The 19,695-nt window shown below is 37.7% G+C and overlaps 2 protein-coding genes across 5 annotated transcripts in view; one reads left to right on the top strand and one right to left on the bottom strand.

Moving 5' to 3' along the window:
* Positions 1-8,093, top strand: part of INTS6 (integrator complex subunit 6) — a 178,770-nt gene extending 170,677 nt beyond the window's left edge. For all 4 annotated transcript variants that reach the window (XM_048215535.2, XM_048215534.2, XM_026493208.4 and 1 more), the window contains 3 exons: positions 1,686-2,057; positions 3,092-3,185; positions 4,823-8,093. In XM_048215535.2, coding sequence (XP_048071492.2) covers positions 1,686-2,057; positions 3,092-3,185; positions 4,823-4,916 — 560 coding nt within the window. In that variant the 3' untranslated portion in view covers positions 4,917-8,093. The remainder of the gene's footprint in view (positions 1-1,685; positions 2,058-3,091; positions 3,186-4,822) is intronic.
* Positions 6,422-19,695, bottom strand: part of SERPINE3 (serpin family E member 3) — a 30,964-nt gene continuing 17,690 nt past the window's right edge. The window contains exons 7-9 of the mRNA XM_057306768.1: positions 9,476-9,562; positions 8,890-8,973; positions 6,422-6,465 (exon numbers count right to left, since the gene is read on the bottom strand). Of these exons, the coding sequence (XP_057162751.1) occupies positions 6,422-6,465; positions 8,890-8,973; positions 9,476-9,562 (215 nt within the window). The remainder of the gene's footprint in view (positions 6,466-8,889; positions 8,974-9,475; positions 9,563-19,695) is intronic.

Raw genomic sequence — 19,695 nt, 5'->3', positions numbered from 1 at the left:
GGCTGGTGAAGGTGATCACTCTGCAGAGCTGGGTCGTACTTCTCCAGTAGTGCTCATCACTGCAAATGCAGGTCTAGAGCAAGCAGATAGAGCCTTCACATTCAGAGTTTTGTCTGGCAGGTATCATGGGAGGACAATATAGAATGAGAGAATTTAGGACACAGGTAAAAAGTAATACATTATGGGATGTAAGTAGGATAGATAAGAAAGAAGCATCTAGAAGGTAGGATCTGATGACCAGGAGGGAGAAAGTGGAGGAGTTGCTAGAATAAGAGTCTGGCTGAGTTACAGAAAAACAGCAGGAGTCCTGCAAAGATAAAGCTTATGCTCCTCTATCCATAGATTTGTGTTTGATTTGTGAGGCAAGAGAGATGAGAAATTAAAGAATTGAGAGGCCATGTTCTTGGCAGGTGATCTGCATAGACACTGAAGTTACATACTACAGTACTTCTCAGACTTGAGTGTGTAATCGAATCACCAGGGGATCTAGTTAAACTGCGGATTCGAATTCGTGGTTTAGAGCCAGGCTCAAGGTGAGCATTTCTAGCAAACTCTCTGATGGTGTTAATACTGCTTGTATTAGACCACACTTTGACTACTAATGACCTAGGACAACGCCCAAGGGACATGGGGGTAGAAGGAAGTCTGTGAACCAGGTGTGACCACAGAGGTGTGCCGTGGAGATCAGTCAAGCTAGTGATAAGGAGAGAGAGGATGAGCAGAGTAGCATAGTTGAGCCTCACAAGAGCAAGAGTGTTACAGGAGCGCATGGAGAACGTATCTTGAAGTGGCACTAGAAGGTGAAGGAGTCAGTGACTCCACATCCTTATTTTAAGTCTGTGGAGAGTGTTTGAGAGAAAGGAATTTCTACTTCAAGTCTGAAAAGAAGAGCAGTTTCTCGGCCAGAGCTCTGGGTTTCAGTTAAAGCAGGAGTTGTCATAGAGAATATTCAGGAAAATTTGCAAGTCACGGAAGGGGATTTGGAGAGGGAGTTAGAAGTCTAGGGGATTTTTGTGGGAATGAGTTTACCTTTTGGACAGTAAATGAGGGAAATTAGAGGTGACTTCAGCTGGTGTCCTGGAGGTTTGGTGAGCAGTCAGGGAACTTCTAATTCAGCTGCTTCCTGTGGGGGGCAAGTTTTTTTTAAGTCTAGTAATCTGATGAGCTGCAGTGGGCACCAGGCTGTTCTGTGTTGCTCAAGTAACAAAGACTGGATGGGTGGTTATAAGAAAAGAGTATACTATAAAGTGACCTCTTTGACGGCATGTTCCCTGCAGAGTATTGAACAGTTTGGACTTCCTGTGTTTACTTTTGCCTCTAAATGATAGTGGGTGTATAAGGCAGAGGTCAGTTGGAATGAGCTGAGGCTCTCTCTATATTTCCCTAAAGTATTAGAAATCTACTTGTTCAGTAAATCACCATAGAATAAAGCAGAGAACTAAAAGTTGTTTGAAATTGTCTTTTATTTTTTTTCCTAAGGGCAAAAATTGTACAGATTTTGTAAATACGGTAAATGTTTGACATTGAAATCCACCATCTCTTTGGCAAAGCTTAAGAACTTATCATAGTATCTGTTAATTTGATTCCATCAGGGAGATTAGTTGTGATTTGCTGTAATATTTGTAACTTTTTTTTTACTGTGTTCTTTGAAATCGGCTCACATCATTTTTTTTCTTTGCTTTTAGTTTCAGAAGCCACTAATGATTCGACAATAGATGATGTGGTTGAAAATCATGTTGCAGACCAACTTTCATCAGATATTACACCAAATGCTATGGATACTGAATTTTCACCTTCTTCTCCAGCCAATTTGCTGGAACGACCAACCAATCATACAGAGGCTCTCGGTCATGACCATTTAGGAACTAATGACCTCACTGTTGGTGGATTTTTAGAAAATCATGAGGAATCAAGAGATAAAGAACAGTGTCCTGAAGAAAATATACCAGCGTCTTCACTCAACACAGGAAAGAAATTGATGCATTGCAGAAGCCATGAAGAGGTCAACACTGAACTAAAAGCACAAATAATGAAAGAGATCCGAAAGCCAGGAAGAAGTATGTATAATTAGAGGCAAACCTCATATTTGATTTCTGTGTGTGCTCAAAGAAAAGAGTCAAATTAACTAAAAACATAGATCTGATTCTAGGTCAGTGCCAAACAACGTATGAGCTATATAAGATTTGATTCTTTATTCAAACTACAAAACTAAATATCTGCTGTATGCAAAGTGTTATGGGTAGATATGGTAAGCAGGAGGGACTGAGAGCAGAGCTTAAAGAACACACAGATAAATTGCACATAGTTCCTACCATGACAGGGACCTGGAGTCCTGAGTATTTTTCTACATAGCAACTGCAATTGAATGTAGCAGCAAACCCAAAAAGATGGAGTGAATATTAGATGACTTCATGCCTGTGAAGTTCCTGGCATAGTGTCTACTGCTGCCTTTAAGGTTTAAACTATGACAGTGACCCGGGATGTGTTTAGGCCAAAAAACAGAAGTTATAAAAGCTGTCTATTACATGAATACTAAAGAACTTTGTGGGATAAAATTTCAATATTACTGGCATTCATTCAAAAGATACTGACAGATCACTGCTGTGATGATACAGTGACCTGTGGATTGCTCAGAAGTGGGTCAGGATAGCCCCTGCCGTTGAGGAGCGGATAGTCCTTGGCAGAGTTTTAGGTGAAAACTGGAAACTGAAATAGCACTTCTACCCATTTTTCCCCCTTGCATTTGCCCCTCCCTACCATGGGAACTGTAGTTTAGAATTTGAAGTATAAGGATGGAGGCACCTTGCTGCTTTTTCAGTGGCACTACCAGAAACCTCTTCACTTACTTCACTAAGCTGTTTGATATCTTCATGGGAACTTTTACCAAGAATGCAGTTTAACAAGTCATTTCATCTTTGCTGATATATGATGAAATATATGTTTTATAAAATTCTTAGTGGTGAAAATTTTACGTGGAATATCTTGGTTTTGTGTGGTATATCTTGATACAGTAAACTGCAGTAGAAAAATATTGAATAAGAGTGCATAGAAAAGCCACTTAATTTTTTCTTTTTGCTTCTCTTGTTTTAAGAATATGAAAGAATCTTCACGTTACTGAAGCATGTGCAAGGCAGTTTACAAACAAGACTAATATTTTTACAAAATGTCATTAAAGAAGCATCAAGGTAAATAATCTATTGCACATTTTGAAATGATTATGAAATGAGTCCCCAGCTTACAGTCAGTATTTTCATAATATCTGTTTTGTACTTGTGGTAGTATGCATATATATGACACACCCATGTGTATTTAGTTCTTCTTCTTTTTTTTTTTTAGTTTATTGAAAGAAGTTCCCTTAAAAAACAGCCATACGCAAATTCTTCACCAATTATGGACCTTTTCTCCCTACAGATTACAGATACTTGCATAATTTTCATTTATCCTACTCTGTGGCTTTTTGGGGTCTTTATATCTTATCGCCTTTAATTTTTCTCCTTTGTTTATTTGGACTATAGCTAACATTAATCAGTAATTAGAAATAACCTTGAAAGACGATATTTGGATTCAGTTCATTTGTACGTGGGAAAACATGTAATTAAGGGGAGCAGAGTTGGACAAATGGGCCTTATTCTGATTGCTTCAGTAGCCCAGGATTATGTACTTTAATACAAGGAATGTGGATCAAGATTATAAATGGTAACTATGAAGTGCAGTTAACTGGAAAGCATAGTTGTATGCGTTTAGGGAGTACAAAAAACATTTATTTTTCTTTTAAGACTTCTTTAGTATTCTAAGAAAACTTCGTGTTATCTGACCTTCTAAATATGCCCACCCTTTAATAGTCCCCCAGTTTCTTCCATGCTACGCATAAAGGTACTTTTAGATAGAGCAGTTAATTTTTTTTTTTTTTTTTTTTTTGGAGTGGCTAGAGCGTAGGCCACTTTGAAGGTTCAAGATAAGGCCGTAACTTTTCATGTTATTTATTTTGAGTATTTAACCTATTCTTTTCTTTATGTAACCTTCTATCAACTCAAACTTCATCTTGGATTTAGCTGTACTCCTGGTGCCTGCCCTCTACTTCTGCCACCTTTTAGAGAGATGTGTAATATTATGGTGGCTATTCATATGAATTTACAAGTAGAGAGGCAGTGTGGGTATAGGCTGGGCAGTGTTTTTGGATACTCTAAAAAGCATTGTTAGTATTAGTACTTACATAGATGAATGCAATTTTAGTTTACTATATTAGTGAAAAAAATCTCAAATTGTCACTTGAACTTTAAATGTTTACTATATCCTATACCACTGATATCTAATTATCCTTGATTTGCTAGCTTTCACATTATAATAGAACCCAAGGGTTTTTTAATGCTACCATCCAATTCATTTCTTCTTCTGTTTTGTGGGGATTATATTCATACTTTTTTCACATTCCTTTCAACATTCATCTTTTAAAGAGCAAAAGAAGCTATTGGAGTCATTGCTTTGGAGACTCCAAATTTTGTTGTAATATTTGTAACCCTTGTAAATGTTAGGGTTTTTTAAATTTTTCTTTTTGGATGTAGAACAAATAACTTCCATTGTACCTGGGCCTGGATCATTTGTTTTAGGAACAAACTGTAATTCTGCACTGATAAAATAATTTGCTTATCTTCGTGAATTTTATATGTCATAAAGTTGTTGTTTTTTCATTTTCATTTTCCTTTGAAAAATCTTCCCAAGGCAGTTTCTGTCTTTTAAAAACAAAACAAAACCAAAAAATTTATGATGATCTATATCCATTAAAAAGAAATTGAGAGTGCTATTACTTATTTTTTTTATACAGGTTTAAAAAACGAATGCTAATAGAACAACTGGAGAACTTCTTGGATGAAATTCATCGAAGAGCCAATCAGATCAACCATATTAATAGCAATTAAAAGAAAACAGAATGTGGCCACTTATTTCACTATCTTCTCCAAATACAAAGTAAATACAAGACTGTTGTGATCTTGCATTCATTTTTTGACATGCATTGTTGGCTATTTGAAATACTAAGAGCAAGTCTACAGATCCTTTTTCCATCATTTTACAGTGACCTTTTCTTCATTTTGGTTTATTTTTGTAATGTGAAAAATATCACTCTAAAACACATTTTTATTTAACAAACTAAAAATATTCCTCCAAATCTCTTGCTTGTCATTGACTCTTGCGTGTCAATTTCCCTCAGGTTCTATTTTCTTAAACCAACCTTTAAAATTGTCACCTCTGTTAAGGTTGAACTTTGCCAAAAAAATAAAAAAGAAGTTACTTTGTAATTTTTGGGGAAAAAAGCACATACATTAAAACTAGGTAATGTTTTGTATATACAGTTATTTTGGATATATTATTGTAAGTTGTACAAATGTATTTTGAAGAATATTTAAGAAAAGCACTTTTGTTATTCCATCAATAAATGCTCTATTTTACTCTTGTGTGGTTTAGGAAATAATCACATTTAAAGTAATCATTTAAAACCATCTTAAGGATAATGGAATTTTAAAGGCCTTGCTTTTTAAGCATTGGAAAAATACACCACTTGAAGTTCATATTTGTTAAAGCTAACTGTAATTACCTGTTACATAACCTGCATTGTCTTTTTACTCTATGTTCTTAGATTTTGTTGGCCACACCAACATACTCCCATTTCTGCCTAGCTAATAGAAATGACGGTATCTGGGGCAAATAGGCAGACACTTTAAAAGCTGTTTAAAAACATACATCTTTAATATTGGTTTCTTTACTCCCAACACCTTTTTCCTTTCTCACTAGGATTGTGGATGGCACTACGTTGAAGCTGTTTGTTAGTTAGGGAGTTGTAAGTTTGGGGTACACCACATACTCTGAAATGTCTAGTCTTTAGCAGCTTGATGCCATGCTTACGAAAGTCCCACAACAAATTGGGGGTTCAAAGGGGATCTCTTTGTTCTCTGCTAATCTAATACATAAACTCTCCATTTTGTTTAGAGGCTAAATGGAAAGGAAACATTTAAGATGACTTTGCTCCTTGTGCATTCCCCCTGAACTACCCAGCATAAGGAAAAACCAACCCTGTTCACTTCAGTCCAGCATGACCTCATGTGTCTTCACTGAGGACATGACCCTATGACCAGACTCACTCACTCACCTTTCACAGATCACTGCTGTGCCTTGTAGTGCTTTTGGGGTAACCAGTAGAAAGGAAGGTTAAAATACATTTAGATTAAGAGAGGGCAAAATAAATTTATAAAATTATAGTAAAATTGATGGAATTTTAGTTTCATAATATTTGAAAATCACATACCCTTATCTTTTTACACTTTAGCAGAACATTTTTAAAATTTCAAGGGTATAGCAGAATGCAATTGTAACTTTTTATAAAGAAAATCATAGATGAAAGTGGAGAACATGCTTGAGATCTCTTAATTTAGTCTAGGGGATTTGAAACTCTCCCAATGCTGAAGACAAATCCTGTCAAGAAAAAGAGGCATTTAATGTAATGTTACATAGTATTTTCATATGCAATTCTTTAAACCTTTTTTACCTCTACAAATACCTTTAAAGCAGGATATCATTTAATAGTTGGAGTTGTTAAGGTAATTACCTGCAGTCACTGCTAAATTCAAGAGCTACACAACATCCAGCATATACTGTCTGGTCTTAAATTGTCTTTATGTATATTTCGATTCTGTGATTAATAGAAGGGATTACAAGTCGTTCAGATAAAAGTTCTTACTAACAAGAATATTTAGGAAAGGGATTCAGTCTTTTCCGATGTTTAGCAGCTTTCCTTATCAGGAGGTCTTATTTCCATTTTACAGATTGCTCATGAGGTAATAATCCTTTACTTTAAACCCTTCACCTTTATTACCTTTTTTGTGATGAACCCTAGAGGGAGTTGGGAGAAGAAACAGTTTCAGTCTCCTCTTTCTGTCCTTAATCTCCGCCATCCTACTCTATAGCCTGCTGCATCCAAGACCTAGTCACAAGGTTTGAAACCAATTGAAACTCAAGCTTAATATCCCATCTCGCAGGTTTTTACATTTTAAGAAACTGGGCATATTAGTTAAATTAGTAAAATACTACAGAATTCTTGTAAGCAAAGGGGAGGGAGGGGGTATATTTCAGGGGAATATCATGCCTCTTAGGCCCTTTAGATCACCGGGTGGCTTTAGGCAGGTCAAATGATATTCTCCAACAGTTTAATCTTAAGATTAAGATCATTTTTCTTAATGTTCCCATATGTGTCCCATTTGTCAATGGATTCATTATTTGCCCTAATCAGTAAGATTTATCAGTTTGGTGTACTGAAAGCTGAGACTGATTTCTATCTCTTTAATACCCCTCTCTCACCAGAAGAGTAGCCACTTTGCCTTGAATTATGTAGGCAAATACCTCCCGGAAAGAGTAAATAAATTCACAAGGACTAGATTTAGACGTGCGGCGGATTATGGAACTGGTTTTGGATTAGCCTTTTATTTTCATTGTTTATTGAGGCAGTTCTGAAAACTATCATTGAAATAGTGGTGTGTCCTTTACTAGTTCAAAAGTTTTACGTCATTTTTATGCAGTTGAATTCCAAAAGAGAAATCATTCTCTTTTAACTGTCATCAACTTTTATTGGCTATCAGCTTTTGACAATGACCTTTCTGTTCACTTTTAGTCCTGTCTCTGTTTCTTGAGGAAGTAGAACCTGTCATTTTTTTCATCTTTCATTTTTTTGACATGTATCCTTTCTAAGAGAGGGCTCTCTGTTGCTGTTCTGAGTGATAAGTGACAATTTCATCTAATAAACATGGGGTTGGAATGATCATGGTGAAACCCTAGGAGGATATATTCTGTTGATGGACTTTTTCTCCCCAAATAATCCCCAAATAGATTATTTCCTAGTGAATGATTATCTTCATCCTTTTTGTCACAAAAGTGTTCCTTTGATTTCTAGCACAAGTTACAGCAGTATGCAAATGATTCTCAGATAAAATGATGTTGACAGTATTTCCTTAACAATTTGTGTAAAACCTATGCGTAATTCTCATTATTCTAACTTTTGACTTTTTTTCTCTCCATAAATAAAAATAATGCCTGATGTTTAGTTAAAGTAGATCCACTTTTGCTTGATTTTGTTAGTCTTGTTCCATCCTATTTCTTTTTAACACATTGTTTCGACTTGCCAACAACTCTTTACTGAGAATCTCTTTTCCTTCCCAGGCTGATAAATAATTGTCAGGGGGGAGGGGGAACATTGAGAGGAATAATTTGAGTACTTTGTTCATTGTTGAAGCTGAAAGGACCTCTGCTTGTCCTTCCGATGTGCTAAGGCTTTGCCTGTACCATACCATCTTTGGCTTAAGATGAGATTGCAAAGTGGGACTTAGAAGTACGAGGGCAAACACTTGATTTTTGTGGCATTTCAGCAAGCGTGAGAAAGATCAACAGAAAAACTAGAAATCCAGGTCCATTCACTAGAATACTGGGGTTGCGGAGTCAGAAGACTACTTGGATATGCTAGTCCCCTGAAGGAACTATCTTTTGTCCTACAGTGATGAGAAAGCGAGGCAACAACTGGGGGAAAAGTCAAGATTTATCATTTATTTTACTTTCATGATCTTTCTAAGTCTCCCCAGAAGTAGAAACCTGAATTTTTAAAAATCCGCATCAACTAAAAAATGAGCTGAAGGAGAAGTCAAAAACAACATGGAGGATATTAGTTTCCTCTGTAGTTATGGAACACTTCCCTTTCTGAGGATACGCGACAAGAAACTGGGAAGCTTCCAAAGCCATAGAAACTAGCTAGAAAGAATGCTTGTTCTAGGCCACAGTGGACAAGTGGGCGCTTCTTGCTAGAAAGATGCTGATACATATTTATCTGAATTCTGTCAAAAAATACTGCCCTACCTGTGTCGGGTTCTCTCAGGAAAAAGAAGAATGGTCGATCTGCTTTAAAAAAAGGAATCCGAGACCTTTTCAGTAACAACAGAGCTGCAGGACAGAAAAAGAATAGAAGAATCCATTGCATTTTCTATTCATTTGAGGAAAGTCACTATCAAAATTGGATATGAAGTCAGTTATATCCCTTGATTTTGAAGAAATAAAAGGATCCTAATGATATTTCATTGTTTAGTGTTATGATGGGGCTACAAATGGGAAAGTTAAGACGATGTCACTTAGCCAACCCTGTGTCCCATTTTCAAAATACCTCATGGAATAAATTCCTTACTAAAAGTAATTTTCAGAATGACTTCATTCCTTGTTTATGGGAATGATGGGACAAATCCTTTTCAAAATGGATTTCTCTTCTCCCATCATTTTTCAAACTCTTTGCTCTGTGTTAACATTTCTTTTTAAAAAATGCTATTCCACATCTGGACTGGGGTTTTTAGTGGGAAGGTTTAGAAATGCAGAGCTTGAACTGGATAAATCTGACAAGGCAGATAAGGGCAAGCAGTGTGACTGAGTGCTGCTGACCCCTTTATGAGCATACCTGTGGCTGTAGAGGCCTTGGTGCCTTCCTCTGAAACCTCAATCTTGGCTTTGTGGATTGCTTCGGAAACATAAAAGCCATCTTGGCCTAATCCCAGGAAATAAAAATGTGAATTGTTTATTTCCATTTTTAATGCATTTAGCTTAAGGATTTTGAGCGTATTTTTAAAGAATGTACTTAACTTAATTACAGTCTCTCATGCTGCTTACTATAGCTAGGGAGAGATTTGTTTGGAATATTCTTAAGCTGCAATATTTTATGTAACTTTTAAAACCTCAGATTTGGTGAATTTAATAAATAATCCCTCCCAAATTACTATATAGAGCTGTGCCCTGTTTTTTCAATAGTTTTCAAAGTAATTTCTGGTTAATACTGAAATCTTTCCTTCAGCCAGTATTTTTTAAACTTTGGTGGTATAAGAATTGCCAGAGTACATGTTAGAATGGATTCTGGAGCCCAAGAATCTGCATTTTCAGCCAGCTTCTAAGATGATTTGCCCGAATGCTTTCTTGGACTGCGTTTTAAGAGCCAGTTTTAAGCGACAGTCACAGGTTTGAACTATGGACCTTAAAAGGCATAACTCAGTGTATTAAAAATGTGTCTAAAGCTGCATGACTGCATTCAGTATACTGCACTCAGTTATGCAATTAATTTGCCCCATGGGCTAGAATCTGCAAAGATGATAAGTGTGCTAACAGTTTCAAAGAAGCTTAGCAAAAAGGAATATGAATGATTACTTTAGAGGAATTGATAGCCTTTTGTAATTTAACCATTAATCATTTTTAAACAACTCTCCACAGTGACATGGTACTTGACGTAATAACGAAGGAAAATAAGAATCTTTAGAACTTTAGATAGTTATACCTACCCTTTCTTTTGAGAATGAGCTGTTAAGTGCTCTGAGGTCCCACACTTGATAAGAAGTAGAAATTGGGCATTTGCAGGTTTACTGACAGTGCAGCACCCATTTCCACCCCACCCTGCCACAAAAAAATACCACCTTGCAAGAAGTATTCTAGTCAACTCCAGCAGCCACTGGAAAGGGATCTGTGGCACGAGTCTTAAAATAATCATTTCAATATACATGATGTATTTTGAGAGAGCTGCTTTGTTTCATCTTAGACTAATTAAATTGTTTTGCATTTTTCATGCACATACAAGGAGATGCAAATGAATGTCGTGAGAGAATAAAACCAGCCGAGTATAGGATATGCAGCAATTCATCCATCTTCTAAATAAGGTATACACAGGAAATTGTGAGTTGGCTATATTTGTTGTAAGAAACAGTTATTTTCCAGCATCATTGAAGGGGACCAGACAAGGGCCAGAGGAAGGGAAAAATCAATGGAAACATTCATCTGGTATCATTTGTCCTAAAACCAGTGAAGAATCTGATTTTTAGCAGTTGGTCTTTTTCTGTAGGATCTTTTAGAAAAGAAATTTCTAATTCATAGTTTCTCTCACTAGCTCATTGGGCAAACTGAAATGCAGTGCCAAAATTAGAATTTTTTTGGATAAATAATGGTTCTCTGATGGTCATGAGGTTTTACTAATCTGACCTCATTACTGTGATGTGGTATCTGAATATTTCAAATCAGTGTCAATGAAGTTAGCAGAGGTTCACTCTGAAACTCTCTACCAGCTAAAATACAGTAAATGTGGTTGTGTTAGAGTTTAGGCACCTTGGCACAATGAAAAATAGGACTAATTCGTATGAATGAGTCTCCAGTTAGATAGGCTTGGCTATTACAGTTTCTTGAGGAGTTTTCATTTAAATAGCTTTTCTCCATCACACTACAGGAGTGGTCCAATAATTGACAGTTACATGTTTGCAGAGCCATTGAGCCAAGACCCATGGCCTGTCTTGCCCCAGCATCCATACCTCTCTTACATTTTATCTCTGGGAAGAGTTAAACATTTTAGAAGACCAACATTTGTGATCAAAAGAAGAATTCAGGGATCATTGTAGGTTTGTGTTTCTCTTCTTGCTCGATCTTACATTACAGATCTCTATTTGCGTACTTTTGTTAAGCAGCTATTGAAATGTAATGCGACTAATGAAAGTGACGGAGAAGAATCCAAGCACAAAGCGATTCTCCTGCTTTGGGTTCATCTTCTGCAGTGTTGGCAGCTACTTAGTGCCACTGAGGGTCGTACAACCTATTTTCCCAAAATTGGTTCCCAAGATTGTTTCTAGGTGCTATGCTATAAAAAGGGATCCATGATTAATTAAAATGGGAAATGCAGTTGAGTAGTTTTGTGTTTTTGTTTTTAATAGTGGACTTCTTAGAGCTGCTTATATGATAGTATTTGTAGTGAGTCTCTGCAGGAGGACTATAATATGTAATGTTTCCCCATGGAACAACCCGCATCATCCCCTGTCTCTAGATGTACCAGATTAGCCCTCTGGCAAACTGTAGCCCATCATAAACCCATTCGCTCCTATATTACATTTCAATATCCAAAGTGAAGTGTTAAGATTCTTCTTACCCTCCTTCCTGTCATACTCTCCACTCTTCCATAATTTCTACAAGTATTCACGTCAACCTTTCTTTTTAGATTTCTAGCTCCTAGTAGGCAGAAGCTGTTTTATTAATTTTAAATATTTTTTACTTCACCTAACTAGCATGGTAGTTAAATGCTTGGTACCTAATTATGTTCAGTAAATGTTGGATGAATGAATAACAGACACTCCTCACATTGTACGTTAATTTCATTTCCCCATAAAAACAGCTGCCTTAATGTTCTTTAATCTGATTTCACTTGTAAGGAAATGTTGGTTGGTATCCATAGAATCACAGGGGTACAGCACAGAATGGGTCTTTGGCAAGTTTCACCCAAATGATTGTTTCAGTGCCTCTTTCCCCTTTGTTAGTGGAGACCATCATTTTTTGTGTATGGTTGATCATACTCTCAAAAGGTTGAAGAGTCTTCATAATGACAACGTATAAACACAAGATTTGCAAAATGTAAATCAATGTCCCAACATCTGGTCCTCAGCTTCGCAAAATGCAGGCTAAACATCATTTGCTGGGTCATTTGTCTTTCCAATTATTATTACTTACTATTGGCAAATTTAGTGGCTTTAAAACAATTATTGCCAGACTTCGCTTCTAGTTTATCTTTCTTATCTTATCACTTAGTTGTAACAGATGGAGTGTGTCACATAGCACCCAGCCCTGGATATATGGAGAGAGTGCTAAAAAGAATCTGAAATGGCCTCTGGAGCCAGGCTGTGGTCAATTACTTTCTTCATTCTTCTCCTTAAGCCTACATCTCCCTGCCACCCAGCTTTTTGAGATGTAATTGATAATAACATTGTGTAAGTTTAAGGTGTATAATGTGATGATTTGATATATGTATATATTGCAATATGATCACCACAACAAGATTAGTTAACACCTCCATCACCTCACATAGTTACAATTTTTGTGTGTATTGTAAGATCTATTGTCTTCTCAACTTTCAAATATATAATACAGCATTGTTAACCATAGTCAGTCACCCATTACATCCCTAGAACTTATAACTGGAAGTTTGTACCCTTTGATCACCTTCACCCAACCCCCCAATTCCTCTCCCTCCCTGCCCCTGACAACCACCAATCTACTCTGTTTCTGTGAGTTTGATTTTTTTTAGTTTCTACATGTAAGGGAGGTCGTACAGTGTCTTTCTCTCTGATTTATTTCACCTAGCATAATGTTTTCAAGGTTTTTCCAAGTTGTTGCAAATAGCAGAATTTCCTCTTTTTTATGGCTAAATAATATTCCATCAAAATATACATACCACAGCTTCTCTATCCATTCATCTGCTCATGGACACTTAGACTTTTTCCCATATCTTGGCTATTGTAAATAATGCTATCAATATGGGGGTGCATTGATTTCTTTGATAATGAATTAATTTTCTTTGGGCACATACTCAGAAGTAGAATTGCTGGATAATGTGGTAGTTCTACATTTATTTTTTGAGAAACCTCCATAGGGCTTTCTATAATGGTTGGACTGATTTAAATTCCTGTCAACAGCGTACAAAGTTCCTTTTCTCCACGTCCTTGCCAGCATTTGTTATCTCTTGTCTTTTTGATAATATCTATTCTAACAGGTATGAGGTGATAGCTCACTGTGGTTTTGATTTGCATTTCCCTGATGATTAGTGATGATCAGCACATTTTCATGTAGCTGTTGGTTATTTGAATATCTTATTTGGAAAAACTTTTATTCAGATCCTCTGTCCATTTAAAAATCAGACTGTTATTATTATTTACAATTAGGTTGTATGAGTTCCTTATATATTTTGGATATTAATCCCTTAGATATGTGGTTTACAAATATTCTCCCATTCTGTAGGTTTCCTTTTCATTTTGTTCTTTCTTTCTTTTTTTAAAAGATTTTATTCATTTGTCAGAGAGAGAGAGAGAGCGCGCACACACAAGCAAGGGGAATGGCAGGCAGAGGGAGAAGCAGGCTCCTTGCCGAGCAAGGAGCCCGATGAGGGTCTCAATCCCAGGACCCTGGGATCATGACCTGAGCTGAAGGCAGATGCTTAACCAACTGAGCCACCCAGGCATCCCTCATTTTATTTCTTTTGCTATGAAGACACTTTTAGTTTGATGTAGTCCCACTTTTTTTTGCTTTTGTTGCTAATACTTTTGGTGTCAGATCCAAAAGTCATTGCCAAGACCATTTCAAGGAGCTTTTCTCCTATGTTTTCTTCTAAGAGTTTCATGGTTTCAGACATTTTAAGTCTTTACCCATTTTGAGTTAATTTTTGTGAGTGTTGTAAGATACGGGTCCAGTTTCATTCTTTTGCATGTGAATATCCTGTTTTCCCAATACCATTCATTGAAAAGACTATCTTTTCCCTGTGGAGTATTATTGGCTTCTTTGTCAAATATTAGTTGACTGAATATACCTAGATTTAGTTCTGGGGTTTTGATTCTATCCCATTTGCCTACATGTCTGTTTTTATGCCAGTACCATACTGTTTTGATTACTATAGATTTGTAATAGCATTTGAACTCTGGGAATGTGATTCTCCAGCTTTGTTCTTTCTCAGGATGGCTTTGGCTATTTGGGGTCTTTTGTGGTTCCGTACGAATTTTAGAGTTTTTTTTTTCTATTTCTGTGGAAAACGCCATTGGACTTTTGATAGGGAGTGCATTGAATCTGAGGATTGGTTTGGGTAGTGGAGACACTTTAACAATATTAATTCTTCTAATCCATGAGCAGAGGATGTTTTCCCATTTATGTGTGTCTTTTTCAGTTTCTTTCATCAGTGTGTTGAAGTTTTCAATGTAGAGATATTTCACTTCACTTGGTTAAATTTATTCCTAAGTATTTTATTGTTTCTGATGCAATTGTAAGTGGAATTGTTTTCTTGATTTCTTTTTCAGATAGTTCATTGTTAGTATAAAGAAACTCATATTTGTATGTTCATTTTTTATCCTGCAACTTTACTGAATTTGCTGATTAGTTGTAATTATGTACCACTATTACATACTAGAGAATCTGATTTTGACTATATATTTACCATTACAGTGATTTTTACATATTCATACATTTTTACGGTGTTAATTAGCATCTTTATTTCAGCTTGAAGAATGTCCTTTAGCATATCTTGTAAGGCAGGTGTAGTGGTGATAAATTCCCTTAGCCTTTGTTGGTTTGGAAAAGTTTTATCTCTGCTTCACTTGTGAAGGACAACTCTGCCAGGTATAGTGTTCTTGACTGACAGTTTTTTTCTTTCAAAATTTTGTAGGTGTCATTCCACTCTAGCCTGTCCTCTAGTTTCTGTTGAGCAATCCATTGATCATCTTATGTGGGTTCCCTTGTATGTAGCTTGTTTCTTCTCTCTTGCTGCTTTTAAAATTCTTTGTCTTCGTTTTGACAATTTAGTTATAATGTGTCTTGGTGTAGCCCTTTTTGGGTTCAACCTATTGGGATTCCTTGGGCCTCATGAATGTGGAAACCCATTTCTCTCCCCATTTTGGGGATGTTTTTGGCCATTATTGCTTTAAGCAGACTTTCCCTGTTTTTTCCTTTCATCTTTTGGGATTCCCATAATGAGTATATTTTTTCTTTTGGGGACTGCCCAATTCCCACAGGCTTTCTTCACTCTATCTTTTTTTTTTTTTTTTAAGATTTTACTTACTTATTTGACAGAGCGAGACAGTGAGAGAGGGAACACACACAAGGGGAGTGTGAGAGGGAGAAGCAGGCTTCCAGCCAGGCAGAGAGCCCTATCTGGGGCTCGATCCCAGGACCCTGGGATCATGACCTGAGCCAAAGGCAGACACTTAAGAGCTGAGCCACCCAGGTGCCCCCTCTTTCATTCTTTTTATCTTTTTGTTCCTCTGACTAGATAATTTCGAATGATTTATCTTCTAGTTGCTTGTTTCCTCTACTTGGCTGAGTCTTGTTGAAGCTCTCTACTGAATTCTTCAGTGCAGTCATTTTATTCTTTAGCTTTAGGGTCTCTGTTTGGGTTTTTTGTTTTGTTTTGTTTCAGTTTTTTCGATGGTTTCTATTTCTTTAACTTTTCATTTTGTTCATGCACTATTTTCCTAATATTGTTTAGTTGTCTCTGTGCTCTTGTAGTCTGCTGAACTTCTTTTAGAGGATTGTTCTGAATTCTTTGTCAGACAGTTCATACATCTCCATATTTTAGGGTAGTTATTGGAGCTTTATTCATTTCTTTGGATGGTATATTTTTCTGATTTTTCATGGTCCTTCTTTGTATTGGTATCTGTGCATTTCAGTAAGTGGTCTCCTTTTCCAGGCTTTACAGGTTTGCTTTGGTAAGGAAAGACCTTTACCAGTCAGCTGGTAGAATTTGTGGGGAGGAGGGCTTACTATCATCATCTCTGTGTGGGCAAAGCCTCTCCATGTGCTCTGAGTTTGCAGGGGCGGTGCTGCTGCCTGGTTTCTATGGCTGGATGGGACTGCTGGTTGGGTTCTGTATTCAAGCAGGGTGGCTGGGTGGGCTCACTGTTCAGGCAGTGCTTCTGGCTATGTCAGAGTTAGTGGCTCAACCCTTTCACTGTCAGGTTGAGCCCCTAAGTCTGCAATCAACTCTTGGTTGATGAGGTTGTGGACTGTGTTCCCTGGCAGGGTGGTACCACTGGGTGGACACCATGATTGGGTAACTATGAGAGGGACTACAATCTCTCCTGGTCAGGTAGCCTCATGCTGTGCTTCCCAACTGGATGGTGCTGCTGACCAGGCTCCATGCTCAGGTGGGGCTGCCAGCTGTGCCCTGAAGTTGGGTGGGGCTGCAGGCTGGGCTCTGTGACTTGGTAGCACTGTGGGCTGGGCTGCAAGGCTGCCCAAGGTCATTCTTCAGACTCCCTGGTTATGTGGAGGTAGGGCATATGCTCAACAGTTGGGTAGGGCTGCTGGCCAGTTTCTCCACCCAAGCAGAGCTGTAGGAGGGCTTCTCAGCTAGCTGGGTTCTCTTGTCAGGCTTCCTTGATGGATGGGACTTGAAACTATGCCTAGCAGTTGGGTAGGGCTGTGAATTTGCTTTCTTGCAAGGTAGAGTGGTAGTATGGCCCACTGACTAGGGACCCAAATCAGGCAGAACTGCCAACCAAGCTCTCTGGCCATATGGGGCCCCAGGATGGCTTTGCAGATGGGCATTCCTGCTGGTTGGAGTCTTTGCTTAGGTACTGCTATAGGCAGGAACATGGTCTGCCAAGGTTTGAGTGCTGGTTAATGTAACACTTGCCTCCCACTTCTCCATCTCTATCTGATTCCTAAGTTGTCCCCAGGAGGCAAGACCTGAATGGATCTTCCAGAAAGTGTCCTACAACACTGGAAGAGTTGGCTATCCACCTTGACTTTCTTTTCTCACTGGAGAAATTGTAGTAGGCCTGAGAGGGCACTCTTGGGGCAGTGCTGTGTCAGCCTGCAGTCCAAGTGTAGCTGCTCCTCTTACTGTCCTAATGTGGTCCTTCTCAGTCTCTGTTGTTCAGAGGGGGCATCAGCTTCACATCTGGTTCTGGGATTCCCACAGTCATGACTTGTCTATGGATAGTTGCTAGTTGGCCTTCTTAGGAGGGGGACTGAAGTTGGGAATGACTTATCTCACCATCTTGATGACCTATTGCAGCTCTGATCAGTCATCTGGTGTGGCATAAGTTAACTTCGGTATGTAATCAAACAACTATGTGTGGTTTGCTCATTTAAGTTGTAGTAACTCAGAGCTTGTAGTTCTCACGGAGCAGAGATTGGAAACTAATTATTCATTTATAAAAGTTAAGAATAAGATAGTTTCTTCGAAGTTTTAACTTTATGCAAAAGAAGTATTTCTTGGATTAGGAAGCATGGCTTTGTATCAAAGCCTCCTGATTCTTCTGATTGCTCAAGAAGTATATCTCCTGCTGGTACCTTTAGTATAAGTGAAACTGGAATTATTCTTAAAAGCTTTATAACATATAGTGTCAAGGATGTCTGGGGAGAAAAATTATAACCTGGGCTCAGTTGGGCCTTGAGATGATACTGAACAAGTTTTTTCAGGTAGTAGGAAAGGATTTGATGCCACGAAGGAAGAGACGAATCACTTTTAAATGGAGAAGGAGAACTTGAGTAAAATTATTCTGGGCATTGGAACCAAATGAAAAGAAAAGGCCAAATGTTCCCTGTGGTTTGAGCTTCTATCAATAGTACAGAACAGCTTGGTAACCTCTTATTAATTGTAAGAAAGGAGACCAACATTTCCTGATGACTTATTTTCTGGCAAGCTCTCTGCTAATGCGTTGCTATATATTAAAGAATTGTATTTCCATAAGTAAAATGTGAGGTGGGTGGTAGCTACCTCATTTTAGGAATGATGAAACTATTTGTTAGACAGAGTCAGTCACCATGTCTCCATAATTAAGTCAACAGCTCACTTAGGCACAGAAGTGTCTAGTCTCTTGATTATGTGTAAAGAAGGACATTGGAAAGCAATACTGTAGTTGGCAAACTTTACCTGTAAAGGGCAAGATATTAAATATTTTGGCAATTGCAGGCCATAAGGTATCTGTTGCAACTGCCTAATTCTGCCATTGTAGCAGGAAAGCAGCCATAGATGATCTGTAAATAAATGGGAGTGGCTGTTTCATTAAAGCTTTATTTACAAAAACAGGGATTGGATTATTGTTTGGTGACCCTGTGTTAGAGGAAAAAAAACTTTATGGGAGAAGATAAAGCTAATGTGTTTTATCAGTAAGAAACATGAATTCAAGCTTCACACATGGCATGCTAACTGCTCAATAATTATTTAACAAGTTAGATCCATGAGCCTATATTTCTGCTGGTTTGAACAAATCTACATAGACTTTGACTGCATTATAAAAAAGATATGAAAAATTGTTCTTTCTAAACTAGGTTGCTTGTTATATCTTATGGACCTTGGAGCTCTTAATCAGTAGGGGAGCTGCATGATGTGGGTGGGTTAGGCTCAGTCCTATTGGAGGACATAGGATTAATGGCATTTGAGATGTACTTCTAGGACATAAAGGCAGAGAGATTAAGAACTATGAAGGAACAATCAGTGAGTCCCAGTGATTAATTGAATGTAGTGGTGTGGAAGAAAAGGTTGAGAATGGCCCCACAGTTTTGAACTAGAATGATCAAGAGAAGAATGGTAGCAGCAGCAGCAGCAGGAATGCCCTAGCTGAGCTCTGAAGTCACAAGAAGATACTGTGACTGGATTTTGCACATTATTAAAGATAGAGTACCCTCAAGTTCTTTATCCCTTCCTCTTTCCTTGACCTCTGATCCTTTCACTCTAGTCTTCCTCTTTTCCCTACAGTGTCAGATTATGCTGTGTCACCAGGGAAAATTTCTGATTGAGTCATTCAACCAAGTCAACAATATTTATCGGATAGCCACTGTGCACCAAGCATTGTTGGGGGCACTGTGCCCAAGCCTGACTATTGCTTTGCTTATCTCTTTGCATGTTTAGGTAATGAGAACAGCGCTGGTGTGTTTTAAACACTCTAGAATAGATCCTTCCTCCTGTGCTGTATTTGATAAGTAACTGCCATTCAGTTTGTCTGGTTACATCTAAAGCACAAGCCAAGACTGCATTTTTGGACCAAATTCCTCTGTGTGTGTGTGTGTGTGTGTGTGTGTGTGTGTGTGTGTGTGTGATTGCTTAATAAGATTTTGAGCAAAGCTTTAGAAAACTCTGTGTGATGAGGTTCTAACATTTAACATGGAGATTCTGAAGCT

Source organism: Ursus arctos, unplaced genomic scaffold (assembly GCF_023065955.2).
Source record: "Ursus arctos isolate Adak ecotype North America unplaced genomic scaffold, UrsArc2.0 scaffold_10, whole genome shotgun sequence".
NCBI lineage: Eukaryota > Metazoa > Chordata > Mammalia > Carnivora > Ursidae > Ursus > Ursus arctos.
This window is presented reverse-complemented; position numbering and strand designations above follow the sequence as displayed.